Source organism: Crocuta crocuta, unplaced genomic scaffold, assembly GCF_008692635.1.
Source record: "Crocuta crocuta isolate KB4526 unplaced genomic scaffold, BGI_CrCroc_1.0 scaffold452, whole genome shotgun sequence".
In the NCBI taxonomy this organism is placed as follows: Eukaryota; Metazoa; Chordata; class Mammalia; order Carnivora; family Hyaenidae; genus Crocuta; species Crocuta crocuta.
The window spans coordinates 269,436-285,218 of NW_027528851.1; the positions used below are offsets into that span (position 1 = coordinate 269,436).

General features: G+C 32.1%; 1 protein-coding gene across 3 annotated transcripts in view; it reads left to right on the plus strand.

The window, feature by feature from the left end:
• The window catches only part of ASZ1 (ankyrin repeat, SAM and basic leucine zipper domain containing 1), a 49,365-nt gene that overhangs the window by 32,674 nt on the left and 908 nt on the right, over positions 1-15,783 (plus strand). The window contains exons 5-13 of one of the 3 annotated variants that reach the window (XM_077756021.1): positions 2,299-2,410; positions 3,162-3,296; positions 4,450-4,574; positions 5,317-5,392; positions 6,875-6,931; positions 7,888-7,997; positions 12,102-12,207; positions 13,027-13,140; positions 13,218-13,274. In XM_077756021.1, the coding sequence (XP_077612147.1) occupies positions 2,299-2,410; positions 3,162-3,296; positions 4,450-4,574; positions 5,317-5,392; positions 6,875-6,931; positions 7,888-7,997; positions 12,102-12,207; positions 13,027-13,140; positions 13,218-13,274 (892 nt within the window). The remainder of the gene's footprint in view (positions 1-2,298; positions 2,411-3,161; positions 3,297-4,449; positions 4,575-5,316; positions 5,393-6,874; positions 6,932-7,887; positions 7,998-12,101; positions 12,208-13,026; positions 13,141-13,217; positions 13,275-15,783) is intronic. The other 2 variants (XM_077756022.1, XM_077756023.1) reach the window with 2 other exon arrangements.

Sequence of the window (15,783 nt, forward strand, 5' to 3'; positions counted from 1 at the left end):
GATGTTAATCATCTTGCGTTCCCAGGGTAACTGTACTTGGTTATGATGTATTATCCTTTTGATGTCTTTATGGATTCTATTTGCCAAAATTCATTAAGGACTTTGACATCTATGTTCAGTGAAGATTGCTAGTCTATAGTTTTCTTTCTTTGCAGTGTCTCTGGTTTCTGCTATTAGAGTAATCCTTGCTAATAGAATGAATTGGGAAATATTCTTTCCTTTTCAGTTTACTGGAAGAGTCTGAGTAGAATTGGTATTACTTTTTTCATTAATTGTGTGGGGAAATTTAACAGTGAAGCCATATGGACCTACTCTTTTCTTTGTGGGAGGTTTTTATTTACTAATTTAATTTTTTATAAATTTAAGACTATTCAGGTTCTTTATTTTTTGGTGTGTTTTGGTAGTTTGAGTCTTTTGAAAAATTTTTCTGGTTCATCTAAGTTGTCATATTAGTGGAAATTTGTTCATAATATTCCATTATACTTTTAAAATGTGGAGAATCTGTATTGATGTCACCTCTTATTCATGATACTGGTAATTTGTGTCTTCTTTTTATTTTGATAAATTTGATTTTGTTTGTCAGCTTTGATTGACTTTCTCCTCTTAATGAGAATCTGAATAAGGTGAAGGAGTATGCAGTATGAAGGTCTAGGAAAAGGTGGAAGGAACAGAACTTGCATGGTCCCTGGAAGGGGAAGAACTTGGCATTTCCAAAGAGAATAAACGATAAGTGGCCAAGACAGAAGCATGGAGAGTAATTATGAGGCTGTTGCAGTAATACAGGTCAGAGAAAGATGATGGCGGCTTAGCTTAGACTGCTTACAGTGGCTAACAAGATGGTGAGAAGTGGTTAGATTCAGAATACATTATGAAGGTGGAGCCAGTAGCACCAGCTGATGACTTATATGTGGAGCGATGGAGAAGAGTCATGAATGATGTTTAGTCTTAGGCCTGAGTTGTATAGTTAATGGTAGTTTTGTGAAATAGGGAAGACTGGAAGCAGATTTGGGCTGTTACAGAGAAGGTATGGTAGAAGAGAGGCATCAAGAGGTTTAATTTAGACTTAGTGGAGAATTTGAATTAGTTGACTCAAATAATTTTGTTCTATTGTGTATATTTTCCATACTTGCTTAAGTTATCCAAGCAATTCACTCTTTGCTTTGTAAAGATTATCTGTCTAATGAAGCCACTGTATAGGAGATACTCAAGATAGAAGAGGCAGTGCTTGACAGCTACCTTAATGTATAGTTTCCAATAAGACACTGAAATTTTAATACACTAGGAAATATAAGAAAGAGAGAAATGTGTGAATCTTTTTGCGCTAGACATTAGTGTGAAGGGATCAGATTCAGGTTATACCTTAAGTTAACAAACCTTATAGAGAAATATTCTGTTTATAGGTAGTGTATGTGATGTACGTAACCAAGATGAACCTCCTTGAGATCAAAACAGATTTCTGAAATTATTTACTTTGTTGTTCTTTTGTGAAGTTCTTTATATAAATCAGATATTTGAGCCAACTCAGGAAGATTGAGCCCAGAATCCCAGACGTCCTTTAAAACAGACCATGATACTAAGTTCAGCCCAAGTAGAACTGATAGAATCTTTCTGGTATCCTTTGTAGTAGAACAAGAAGCTAACTTCCAGGAGGAGAGGGATTGAGTCTCTATTTTGAGAAATGATACAGGAGAGGGAAACCACTGTGCTTTCCCAGAAAAGAGTCTGAGAGTCTGGCTAAACTATGAAACTAATCTCTTTCTTGATTAGAGTAAGCCTCCAAGTCAGGATAAAATTCTTTCAGCCTTAAACTAAAATAGAATCATAACAGACTACATTAAGAAATAAAAATAAGGTTTTAAACTTCTATTTTTATTAAATATAATAAATAAAATATAATAAGCATTTAACAAGTATGAGAGATCCTGAGAGGACAGGGACCTTTTTTGAGTCAGTCATCACTATATTCCCAGCATAAGCATAGTACTCTGATACTCTCCTATGTGAATATGTAAATTAGTGAAATCTCATATCAAAAAGTATGGCTTTTTTAGTGATTTTTTTTTTTAAACACATGTCTTCACTAGAGGGTGCTGTGTAAGCATTCAGTACTTTAAGTGTCTTCTTCACATTTATTTGCTGGGAGATTGGATTTTTAAATCACCTGATTTATTAAAAGCTTTCATTTTCTTTTCTTTTTTCAAAACAATACATTGGCATTTTGTATGGTAAAGTTAATGAAATTGAGTAGCTGTTAATGTTGACATTAACACAGATGTTTCTTTTCTTCCTCCTCGTTAGGAGACTTATGACTCCAATCATGTATGCTGCACGAGATGGTCACCCTCAGGTTGTTGCTCTCCTTGTTGCTCATGGAGCAGAAGTTAATACCCAGGATGAGAATGGTTATACCGTGAGAATCGATTGTACAATGTTCCTTTTCCTAAGACATTGGTATCTTGTCAGTAGTCCACAAAAAAGTTTTTTTTTTTTTTAATGTTTTATTTATTTCTAGGAGAGAGAGAGAGAGACAGTGTGAGCAGGGGAGGGTCAGAGAGGGAGTCACAGACTGAAACAGGCTCCAGGCTCTGAGCTGGCAGTCAGCACAGAGCCCGACGCAGGGCTCGAACCCACGAAACGCGAGATCATGACCTAAGCGAAAGTCGGACGCTTAACCGACTAAGCCACCCAGGCGCCCCAAGAAAGTTTTTTAAGAAGTAAAAATTACAGAGGGACTGGGATATAATTGCTGTTTGGTAAAGAAAATCAACAGCTGAAACAGAAAACAGGAATTATCTGACTCTTTTTGTCCTCACCCTTGACAAAAGAAGCGGTAACACACAGCAAAGCCTGGGTTCTAGAATACACAGAATTCTATTTTACAGAAAACAGTTCAGTGATTGGCAGATAAATTATTCTATGACATCATTTGAGTATGTAAAACATTATTTGATTCCTAAAATCTGTGAACACTGGCAGTCTGCTTTGCAGTTACAACTTTGGAAATATGTTTACATTAGATTGTAAAATGAAGAGATTGCGCTATTCTGTTAATTAACCATGCTCACTGTTTTATTGTGCCATAAATACTGTTGAAAAGTTTTCCTTTCTGTCTCATATACACTCCCTCTCTTTAAACATTCTTCTTTTTCCCCCACTTACAGGCTTTAACATGGGCAGCACGTCAGGGTCATAAAAATGTAGTTTTGAAGTTGCTTGAACTTGGAGCTAATAAAGTGTTACAGACCAAAGATGGAAAGACACCAAGTGAGATTGCTAAAAGAAATAAACATCTAGAGGTATCCTATATATTAATTTTTCTATGGCATGTTACATTATCCTTTCAGAACTTTTGTATTATTTTGTTAGAACTCACAACTGTCATAATTACTGTGTCTGTTTACATATATAATTACATATATATAAATTTACATATATAACTTTCCTCTGGCCAGGTAATGAAAACTTTATCTTAGTCGAGTATTCACATTTACTAAATAAGAGGCATTTATAATGTGGTAATTTAAACGCTGTAGAAAGAAATAATAAAGTCTTATTCTGACCCTAGAAATAAAATTGTAGTAGACCATATAACATTTCAAACTGGTCCAGATTTTTAGAAATTAATTAATGTATTGAAAAAGCTAGTAAAATGCCAAAATTTGAACATGTAATTAAAACACTTTTTTTAAATTTTAATTGGTACATATTAGACATTTTAAAAAATAAGTAAATTAAGCTAAAATTACCCTGTACAGGTGACAAAGTATTTAATAAAGAGATAACATAGTTGGGTAGATGATCTAATGTCATTCACATATTAAAGTCAGTAGTAAATATATGCCATATGTTAAATCACTTTATTGATAGAAACTTTTAGTCTTAATATTAAAACTTTTGGCCAAAGGGCTATAGTTTCTAAGCAAGGATCAATACAGTACAAGTGTAAAACTATGTAGTTCAAGAGCTTCTAAACCTGAGTTTCTGAATTTGAAAGCATGTACCATTCCAGAGGTTCCATCATATAATCAGACCAGGCCACTTTCAGTGCATGGAAAATAACTTTATTTTTTAAGCAATCTGACAAACATGCCTATCATTTTCTAACTCAAATCTACATTTACAAAAGTATTCTAGAGTAATTGCTAACCACTAAAGCCCTGTGAAATTTCAAAAAGAAATTTATGGTTTTTCTTCTAAGCTTTGAAAATTTGAAAACTTTTAATGAGTTACTGCATTATTAAATTTAGGGTACATGACACTGAAATATTAAGAAATTTATGACATCACAGATTATTGTGACCCATAAATTGTTTCTTAAAGTGAGATTTGATTTTGTGTTCTGGTTGATTACGTGGCATAACCCTGACTTACTAAAAAGTTAGATTTTAAGTATAAGTGATAGAATATAGAATGTTAAGTATATTTGAATGGCTTGTTAACTTTTTGCAGATCTTCAATTTTCTTTCTTTAACTTTGAATCCATTGGAGGGAAAGCTTCAACAGCTAACTAAAGAAGAGACTATTTGTAAACTATTGACAACAAATTCTGATAAAGAAAAAGATCACATATTTAGGTAACATGTTTTTGTTCAACAAAATGCCTATAAATGAGTAAAAAATATATATGCTTTTATTAGTTTTAGTAAATGTGATGACATTTAAAATATGTTTTACACTATTACAAGGAAATTTTAAATATCACTGAGAAATGTCTAGATTTTAAATGCTTTTTCTCCAGAATTTTAGAAAAATTTTATATAGGTGTACTACTAACAGTAATGAGAATAATTTCTAACTTTAAAATATCAACAAAATTTATTTCTAAAAGGGTCTAAGATTATATTTTGGTCAGTGTTCAAACTAGACTGCATCTTGCTTTCTAATTCCTTTTAGCAGACTTCTGATTTTATAAGCTAAAATTAAAAATATACCTTTTATGAACATAGTTCAGTACCTGACTACAAAATTATTCTGTGCTTACCCACATTTAAAATTATTAAATCTTTACTTCCTACAGTTAAAAAGATTTTCATGTATAAAAACCCTGTAAGGAATATACATATTGACAACTATTTTCATTCTTAGGAAAGATGAGCTACATTTTACTATCATTATTTTTTCTGTTTACTTATATCTTCACTCAAGAAAACTTCCTTATTCCTTTGATATAATATAGATCTAGTGTGTAAAGTTGCAACTATATTCTATGTAGATACATTATTACTCACTCTCATTCTTTATCTGTATATATAAATATATACTGATTGTGCATTTGTAGTCCGTTCTGAAATTGACATTACTACAAAATGTGTCTAGTTCATATACAGCATTTGGTGACCTGGAAGTATTTTTACACGGTCTTGGGCTTGAACATATGACAGATTTATTAAAGGTAAGATTTTGTATAAGCTACAGAGAGTTGTTGATGTATGTTTATTTGTTGGTAAACTAAATATTGATTCGTAAGCATGCTTATATAAAAGTGCCAACTATACTTTTCTCCATAAATTGTAGTAGATTCCATTTTAAGCTTGCAAGCATTTGAAAAATTTATTGTTCTAGAAATTTATATAAATTTGAATCTGGCTGGAATAAACAGCTTCTATTCATTGCTAAAAGTTCATAGAACTCCTCCTTGTACATCTAAGCCCTTAGATTTTTTTTTAATGTTTACTTATTTTTGAGAGAAAGACAGAGCATGAGCAGTTCAGGCAGGGGCAGAGAGAGAGGATGACACAGAATCCGAAGCAGTCTCCAGGCTCGGAGGTGTCAGCACAGAGCCCAACATGGGGTTCGAACTTACAGTGAAATCATGACATGAGCCGATGGGATGTTTAACTGACTGAGCCACCTACGTGACCCCGCCCCTTAGATTGCTTTTAGAGTTTCTTCCTGTATAGAATATTAGAAGGATGGTTTTAAGTCAAACAGATCTGGTATCAGATTCTTGCTCTAATGATTATTAATTGATATATGTGACTTAAATCTCTTTCTTCATAAGGATGATAATACCTAGTGTAGGATGGTCATAGATATTAAATTAGATCATATGCTGCGCACTCTTTTTGGTATGCTAGGATGTATTATGGGGTTTGAGTTATGGTAGGTTAGGGATGCATTATGGGGTTTGACAGTTATCAGGCATTTAGCTGATATGAAGCAGTAAAGCACTATTTAAAACAGGCTCTGGGGCACCTGTGTGGCTCAGTCGGTTAACTGTCCCGACTTCATCTCAGGTCATGATCTCACAGTTCGTGGGTTCAAGCCTTGGTTCAGGCACTATGCTGACGGCTCAAAGCCTGGAGCCTGCTTCAGATTCTGTGTCTCCCTCTCTTTCTGGCCCTCCCCCACTCATGCTCTGTCTCTGTCTCACAAAAATAAATAAATGTTAAAAATATTTTTTAATAGGCTCTCCTTAGCAATATATGAACACTCTGTTTAGGTAGTTCAGAATTGGGCTTCATTGTACAGTCTTGAAATGTCTTCCTATTTGAGAAATACTGAGTAAAACTGAATGTTATTGATTGTTTAATATGATGCAGTTAGAAATTTAAAACACTCATTGAACATAATTTCTGTCAAATTTTAGAGAACTACCTTTCTTTTTATATGAGCATATATAAATTGTAATGATTTTCTTTGAATCTGGGAAACCAGCTATGTTTGTACTTTTTTAGGTAATTATTTATACATGTTATGACACTCATTATCATCTAGCCAGTAGAACAATTCTTTACCTGTATATTCTATCCCCTCCTAGAAGTGAAAGTTGTTTAGGAAGGTAGCATATAACTGACTAATTTATGACACTTGCCTACTTTCCTTTCTGATGTTTTATTTATATTGAAAGGTGGTGGTTTTTTCTTCTCTGCAGGAAAGGGATATAACTTTAAGACATCTTTTGACCATGAGGAAAGACGAGTTTACAAAAGTTAGTATCAGTTTCAAAAACTCCATTTTTTCATATTTTAAGAATTGTGGATGCTTTTATTTTTTATTTTAAAAATTCTGGGGCTACAGACCATAAATTATCATTTACTAGTTTCTTCTGTTGCATACGATTATGGATAACCATATCTAAAATCTTCTGTTACAGTATTAAGTTGCTTTAAGAACATTTAAGGACTTAGAGTTGTTGGGTTTTTTTCTTCAGGTTAATAATGAGAGCTCAACTAAAACTGGTTCTTCCTTTCTAAATCTGGACCAGTTTTGTAAAAGAGGTTACTTAGAAATAAGAGGTGGCTTTTTGTATACAGAGGTATGAATATGTGTTGTCCAAATGCTGCCTTTTGCTGGGTTCTCAAAAAAATCAGGACCTATTATTTTGCCATCTAGCATTATTAAGTAACAATTTTAAAATAGCTTTGAAAGTAACAATTAAAATATTAGAGATACTTTAATAAATAAGATACTAAAAGGTAATGATCTTCCTCCATGAACACATTGGAAACTTGAAATCTTCAGTATTATTAAAAGTCAAAATAAACATTATACATAGCTAAATCCAAGAGAGAAAATTTAGTTAACACTAAAGGTAGAATAAACACAAAAAAGAGACATAATCCTTCTTTAATCACTGGTAATATTTTAAATGCTTCGAAGGAAAATTGCTTTATTGTGGTTTTGGAAAGATTATTTAATATCTAGTCATTTGTTTTCAGAATTTTGCAAAAAAATTGACTATAGTCACTTTCTAAATAAAAATTTTAATGATATAACTTGTCAGTCACAGTTATAAGCAAACCATTATTTTTCAGTACATTTCTTATTTTTAATGTATATCTGTTTTTTAAGATATAATCAAGGAGAAATTTTTTTCAGTAATTTTGAATATGAAATTACTCAAGTATGACTGTCTTGTTGCACCTTAAAATCATTTCTACTTAGAATGGAATTTCCAGTAGAGATCAGCAGAAAATTATGGCTGCTCTTAAAGAACTTGAGGTAGAAGAGATAAAATTTGGAGAACTACCTGAAGTGGCAAAGCTGGAAATCAGGTAAAATTAACATTAATATTGTTTAGAATCAGCTGTTCTTAAAAAAGAACTAAAAAGTTTAATTTTGATAGTTTCTGAGTCTTTTTATTTGATACTGTCATTTCCCCAAAGAAATGAACAGTTCATTTTATCATGTATTGTGTTGTGAAATGGGAGGTAGATTATAAAGTCAACTTTTATAAAGTCATTTTACTGAGAAGCAAAACAATGCATCTTCTTGTTAACTCACCTAGAAACATTATTTTACTTTTTCATTTCATCTTGTTATGAAACTGTAAACTATGAACTATATAAGAGATGCCATACTTCTCATACTAGAGTTCTTACTGTACTCTTTAAGTCATTTTATGTGTAAAGTCGAAAATTCAAAGTAGTAACTTTTTCACATAGGGCAATAAGAAAGCATTTCGTAACGTAGCTCAGCTCCACTTTCAGCCTTATTCTTTAAAGAATTATGTTGTCAGTGTATAAAGTTTGGTTTCAGTATTACAAACTTGTCAAACACTGATTATTAGTAATAGTAATCTAAAATCCACTTTTAAAATAATTGTAGTTAATTTTATTAATATTTCTCAGGGCAGTAAATTGCTTAACTTTTTATTTGACGTAATTATAGAATCAGAGGAAATTGCAAAGAGATGTACAGGGAAGTCCCATACAGTCATTACCCAGTCTCACCCAGTGTGAACATCTTGTCTAAGTATAGTACTATATTAAAGCCATAAAACTGACATATGTAGTATAATCCACATAGTTTGTTTTCACTGATTATACATGTGCTCAATTTTGTGTACATATATGTCTATTCAGTTTTATTGTATGTGTATCTTTATGTAACCACTGCCACAAACAGTGTACTTAACATACCATTACCATAAGGCTCCTCACACTACTTCTTCATAGCCACACCCATCCCCCCAATCCCTAACAACCAATAATTTGTTATCCATCTTGATAATGATATTATTCATGAATGTTACCTAAATGGAATCATACGTTGTGTATCCTTTTGGATTGGCTTTTTTTTTACTCATCCTAATTCCCATGAGGTTCATCCAAGCTATAGCTTATAAAGTATATTTACAAGTGTAGTACCATCATCGCTAATGTAGCCTATCTAAAACTAACATTGCAACTATAATAAACGTGAATTAAACAAATGATAGATTTCTACACCAGTTTAGAATTTAGAGAGGCTTTACATGGGATAGTTTAGATGATCCAGATTTATTTAAAAAGCTTATTGAAAAATTAATTTATTTCTGTTTCTCTTAATCTGTCTCCTTATAATAAGATGATCTGTATTCACAATAATGCCTCATTGTTTCCAAATAACATTCTAACTCTGAAATATTTTTTAAAAATTAAATATTTGAAAGGATTTCAGTTGTGAGGACTTAAAATCAGCAAACCTTCTTAAATCTCTGTTAATTTTCTTAATTTTTAACTTATTTTCTCTATGAAGGAATATTCTAAGTTCTCATGACTAATTTGGAAATTAAAATTTTTAATACAACTTATTTATATGATGGCAGAGTTGCCTGTAAGAATTCACTTTGTGGAATTTAATAGACTTCAAGAATGTTCAGAATCCTGAATGGTTCACTTATTAAAACTGCTGAATTTTTTAAAAAATATAACTGGCAGACATAAATTCCAGGAATTTGACCCTGTTATTAAATCACAGACTTTGTTTACAGGCTGTTATGAAAAAGGTTTTACTTCCCATTTGTTCAAGGTCATTCTTTAAAGAAGAAATTAGTCATTAAGTCATAAGAAAACTAACAGCAGGAAAAGTTGAACTGATTGATTATAATCTTCTGGTAATGTGACTTCACCAATCTAGCTACTGATTTATTTTATGATACTTTCCTTCTATGTGTTAAATTTTCAAAGATAGTCTGTTACAAGAACATATGTGCAAAGTCCTTTTACTTTTTCCTATGCTTAGTCTTACTATGTTTGCAGAAGTAGAGAATGAAATTTAAAAATAATAACTATCTCATTACTACCTTGAGTTATTTTGAACAGAAATAGTAAGCATTAACCCATATCTTGATATTTTCTACAGTTACTGTCCAGACCTTTCCTCTAAGCCTATCTGAATGCTACTCAAATCTATCAAAAGCATCTCAAAATTATGTCCATTAAGGAAACTGCTTCTCCTCTAAAAAGAAAATGATAAAGAATTTTATATTCACATCTATTATTTATTAAACATTCTAAAATTGGAAACTCAAAATATTGAACTTTGGGGAATTACTGAATTACAATCACATTATATTTTATTCTGTCATTAAAATTGTTTTGAGATTTAATGTCATGGAAAAATAATAAGAGGAAAATATAAACTGGAGTGTGAAGTATAATGCTAGTTGTATATATGCATACTAAAAATACTGGTAGAAAATATTCTGGAAGAAAATAGTACCAGTCAGTATCTTTATGTGATAAAAGTGTAGTGGTAATTTGAATTTTTCCAGAGATTTTATAATGAGTACATAGTTTTGGAGTACCTTTATTTATATGAATTTTATCCTAAGACTTGACTTCACATTGTTTTTATTTAAATTCTAGTTAGTTAACATATAGTATAATAATTGGTTTCAGGAGGAGAGTTTAGTGATTCATCACTTACATAAAATACCCAGTGTTCAATGCAATAAGCACCCTCCTTAATAGCCATCACCCATTTAGCCCATCCCCTGCCCACCTTCCCTCTATCAACCCTGTTTGTTTCCTATACTTAAAAGTCTCTTATGGTTTGCGTCCTTCCCTCTCTTCTTTATTCCTTCCCTTATGTTAATGTGTTTCTTAAATTCCACATATGAATGTATTCATGTTACTTTTTTCTCTGATTTATTTCGCTTAGCATAATACACTCTAGCTCCATCATTGTTGTTGCAAATAGCAAGATTTCATTCTTTTTAAGGTTATTTTGAGAGAAAGAGAGCATGAGTGAGGGAAGGTCAGAGAGAGAGGGAGAAAGATAATCCCAAGCAGGTTTCACACTATGAGAATAGAATCCTACATGGGGCTCAGTCCCACAAACCATGAGATCATGGCCTGAGCCAAAATCAAGAGTCAGACAGTTAACCAACTGAGCCACCCAGGCACCCCAAGATTTTATTCTTTTTGGTGGCTGAGTAATATTCCATTATATATATACACCACATCTTCTTTATCCATTCATCAGTTGATGGACATTTGGGCTTTTTCCTTGTTTTGACTTCACATTTTTAAAACATAAACTGTTGTTTTAGTTAGCTTACACTATGTTCTGTTTCTGTAACAAATAATTTCTAAATCTAAACAACTTATAATAACAAAATTTCTTGAGCACCCATATTATGGCTGCACCTGCAATAGATCTCTTTCTTGTTATTATTCTGCAAACAGGCTGTATAAACAGCCCCATCCAGGACATGTTGTTCTTATGGCACAGGGAAAAGAGAAGTATATTGTAACAAGAAGTATATTGTACAGCTCTGGGGTGGGGAGTGGGCAGCCAGCCGTTCACAGAGTATATAATGCATACTGTAGAGTTGTGATTTTCACAACTTGCCTATCATTATTCTGTGGCCCTGAAAATTATACATCACAAGAAAGGTATGTATTTTCCTTTTATTCATTCAGACTGTATAAATTTGTATTTGAGTATCATCTCTGTGAAGCATTACTAATTATCTATTCCCATTATACTATGTTCATGACCTCTGAGTTTTGATGTCTCAACTATAAGCTGATATTAACATTACCTTACAGGAGTTGTTGGGAGGAACTAAAATAATAATAAATGTAAAATAACCAGTGTAGTACCTTCACATAATAGATACTCAAATATTGACACTTTTATATTCCTTCTTTATATGTCCCAATTGAATAATGATGTTACAAGTCTGCCTCTAATGCTGAAGCTTGAGATCCTCAAGATTTGAGACTTCTTTGTATACTCAATGTCTATTTCAGTTGTTAATGTATATTAGGTATCCTATAAATATTTTTAAAGAATTTAGTAAATATTATGGCTAGACATTAACTATCCCAGTAATGAAGTAAATTGCTCATATTAGTGATTCCTGTTTGTTTGTTTCCTCTGTTTAGTGGTGATGAGTTCCTCAACTTTCTTCTGAAATTAAACAAACAGTGTGGCCATTTAATAACAGCTGTACAGAATATCATTACTGAGTTGCCTGTAAATTCACACAAGGTATTCTATAAAAGTTGTTAAGTGAAGAAATGTATGAATACTGAAGAACATTCCGATAAGTTAATGACAGTTCAGTAAACAGTTATCTGGTAAAACTGTCTTTTTTTCTGCAAAATCACATAAAATCTAAATAAGTCAATTTGTTTAATATTACTCCTTTATTATATTCTTTATTTTTAATTAATTGAAAAACTCCGTGTTCTAGCTCTCAGGAAGACGAAAATGAGTCAGACCAAAAATTAAACTGATCTGTGTATTAAACTTAACATTTGCTCTTAAGGGAATTTAGTTGTTTAAAATACAAAGTGACAGGAGACCCAAGTGAAAGTTGGAACAAAACAGTGTGTTGAGTGTTATTAAAAACCATATCAATGTAAGATTTTTTAATGAAGGAAAATTTAAATAGAGAAAGTGTAAGTGACCTGTAAAAGCAAACTTTTTTATGTGATTTGGTTTTAGCTATTTGTTTAAAACATTTTAATGTACTTGTTTTCCTGATTTTTATATAACACTAATCTAGAAGTCATATCATTCTTAAAACCTTCATGAATTTATTTGTTCACCATAAATATTATTACTGCTAAATATTAGTCTCCATAAAGTCATGTATACATAATCTTAGTAAATGTTTTCAGGAAACTCAGATTTGACTCTATATAAAATCACAAAGTTCTTTTTGGTATCAGAATTTATCCTGAACAAAATGTCCTTTTGAGTTATATAATTTAAAGGGTGAGAAAACTATATCATTTTTATAGATAAAAAGTTTTAAAAGTTGTTTCCCATTCTTTAAAATGTAACTTTTGAAAATATTCACAGATAGTGCTAGAATGGGCTTCTCCCCGGAATTTTACTTCAGTTTGTGAAGAACTGTTTAGTAATGTTGAAGATTTGAGTGAAGAGGTCTGCAAACTAAAAAACTTAATTCAGAAGGTATATATTTAACATTTAAAAAGAGAAAAATGATGTACAGCATAGTATGTTACACAGTGAAGCAATTCTGACAAAAGCAACTTGCTTCCCCTAGACAAGTGGGAAAAGAACAGTTTCCAAAGAAAGACATAAAGGTAAAAAACAAACTTTGTGGGTCATTATAGAAATGCAGACTAAAAATAATAAGATCTATCCTTTTTCATCCTTTAAATTAGCAAGGGAGAATCACCAGCCCCATCATTGGTGATTCACCAAGCTGATAACTTTCATGTGAGACTAGTGTCTCAACTTCTTTCAGAAACAGTTTGGCAAGATGTGCCAAGGACCATAAAAACATGTGCATCTTTCAATAGTTTAATGATTCCGAAAGTGTTATGTACCAGAAGTATTGTGTGCCAGGAGAATGATTTAATAAGTTATGGTACACCCATTTGTTATGATAATATGCAGCCAGTCAAAAAAACAACAGTGGAAGTCAAATATCTATGAAGTTAGCTAAGGTAAAGATATGAAGTCCTATTTGTAGGATTTATTTACATATAAATATGCAGATGAAAAATGATGAAAATGACCTATTTATAAACTCTGTTAATGATACAGGTTTTTAGATGAAATATTTTGTAGACTTTCTTAAAGAGTATGGGCTTTTTAAGTTGTTTTTTCTGTGTTTATAGAAGTGTATATCTGGATTTAAGGACAGATGATTTTCTCTCCTTTAAGAAAATTGACTATAACAAAATCCAAGTTGCTGAAATAGGGAACTCTGTTGAAGATAAGTAATAAAAAAGGAAAACGTTTTCATTTGACTAAAGAATTCACTCATGACTTCTCCAAGTCTATTTAATATATTTGGCATCTGTAAACTTTTTCTGAAATAGCCTTAGTGAATGTTAGATTATGCATTAAATTTATATAGTTTCAACCCTAAGCCACTTGATATTTTTGTTAACATTTTATCAAGAAAAGTTCTTCTCAAAATCAACTTCATACATGCTCCAGGTAATTTGTCATTCTAGCTATTAACATATGTTCAATTAAAAGGAGTCTTTTTAAAAAATGAGCACGTATTTGTAAAGCAAGTTTTACAGAATAGGGGAATAAGTAAATATTAAATGGGGCAAATGAGTAATAGATCTCAAAAATTTTGTACAGGATGCCTCCTTTCTAGAAAAAGAGGTGCCTTAGAACTTGTATTATCTCTGACATTAATTCATTCACAGGCGTGAGAGTGCCTGCTGTATGTCAGACAACTGTGCTACACATAGTAGCCTCCTAATTATTCTACTTCCGCTTTTGTGTTCCTTTAATCTACACCACTCCTCAAACTTACTTTCTCATACAAAAGTCTGATTTTCTACTTTCTGAACTTGTTGATAACATCATCTTCACTGCCTTCATCATCTTGAAGAAGTGAAGGAAAATGGTATTGATTTGACTTAGCATGATATCTTTCATGAGGATCCAGGGGAAATTTGGAAGGATTTGTGTAAAGATACTTGCTGCACAGCATCATCCTTTAATGTTTAGTGTAGGAAATTCCCCAGGACATCTTTGCCTCAGAATTGGTAATAGTTTGGTTTCTCCAAGATGAACTAAAAACATTTAGGGAGGGGGAGGAAGACTGAGATGAAACTAGAGAGAGAGAACAGGTTTTCTCTAAAAGAATGAAATTAAGAAATGCTGCTCTAGGGGTGACTTTGGCTCTAAAACATAAACAATTCAATCAGGTACCATAGTATTTATTTTAATAATGTATATCTATAAGAATAAATTTTAGCTTTCTTTAGCTAATGGAAAGTCTTTTTTCTATGACCTTCTCTACCTTGAATTTATACATTTCTACCTAAGAGCCAGCCTCAAGAACACATTTATTGGTTTATAATAATTGCAGATACAGTTCTTTGGTAGGAAAGTCTTAAGTTTAGAGCAAGCTATTGCACTGGTTTTTCTGGATTAGTCTTTAGTAGTAATCACCATGAGACTTGATTGAGAGAACTGTGAAGGCTTCCACATTTGGGAGTATGCTATTATTAATTTCTGATAACTGAAGCAAATTAAAAAATATATGAGTTACCATCAAGTGTATGGAGGTAACAGAGAGGGTAGGAGAGGTCAAGGCTAGACTCTAACACCACATCACTCTCTTTCAAAGCAACACACTGACAGGCTCCTGTCAGAAAGGGTCATTCTAAGTAATTGGTTAATAAAAGGAATGGCTGTTTCAGGATTCAGTAAATGGAGCATCAGTGTCAAAAAGGAATCTGTTACTGAATGAAGCCATTTGGAAGTTAGGCCAAGAATACAGTATTAATGAGATTGGCATTGAAGTCTGTTTTCTGCTGTAAATTTAAAATTAATTTTGCAGGCTTTTTAAATTAAATATTTACACTGTATATTTTAAAAGTAGTTATTCTTGCTAATGTTGAAAATATTTATGTCACCACTCCAGCAAAGGATGTTTCCAGTATATATCACTCTATAAATGTGCCTGATTCTTTTTATCTTTTGAGGATCTTTTGGCTTTTACTCTTTCTCCTTCTTATTCCCCTCCCCCATCAACTGTCTTCTCTCTCTCTCTCTCATACACACAATGTACACACACAAGTTGGGGGGCCTGCTGTAGCAACAGAGTTCAGTGTATGA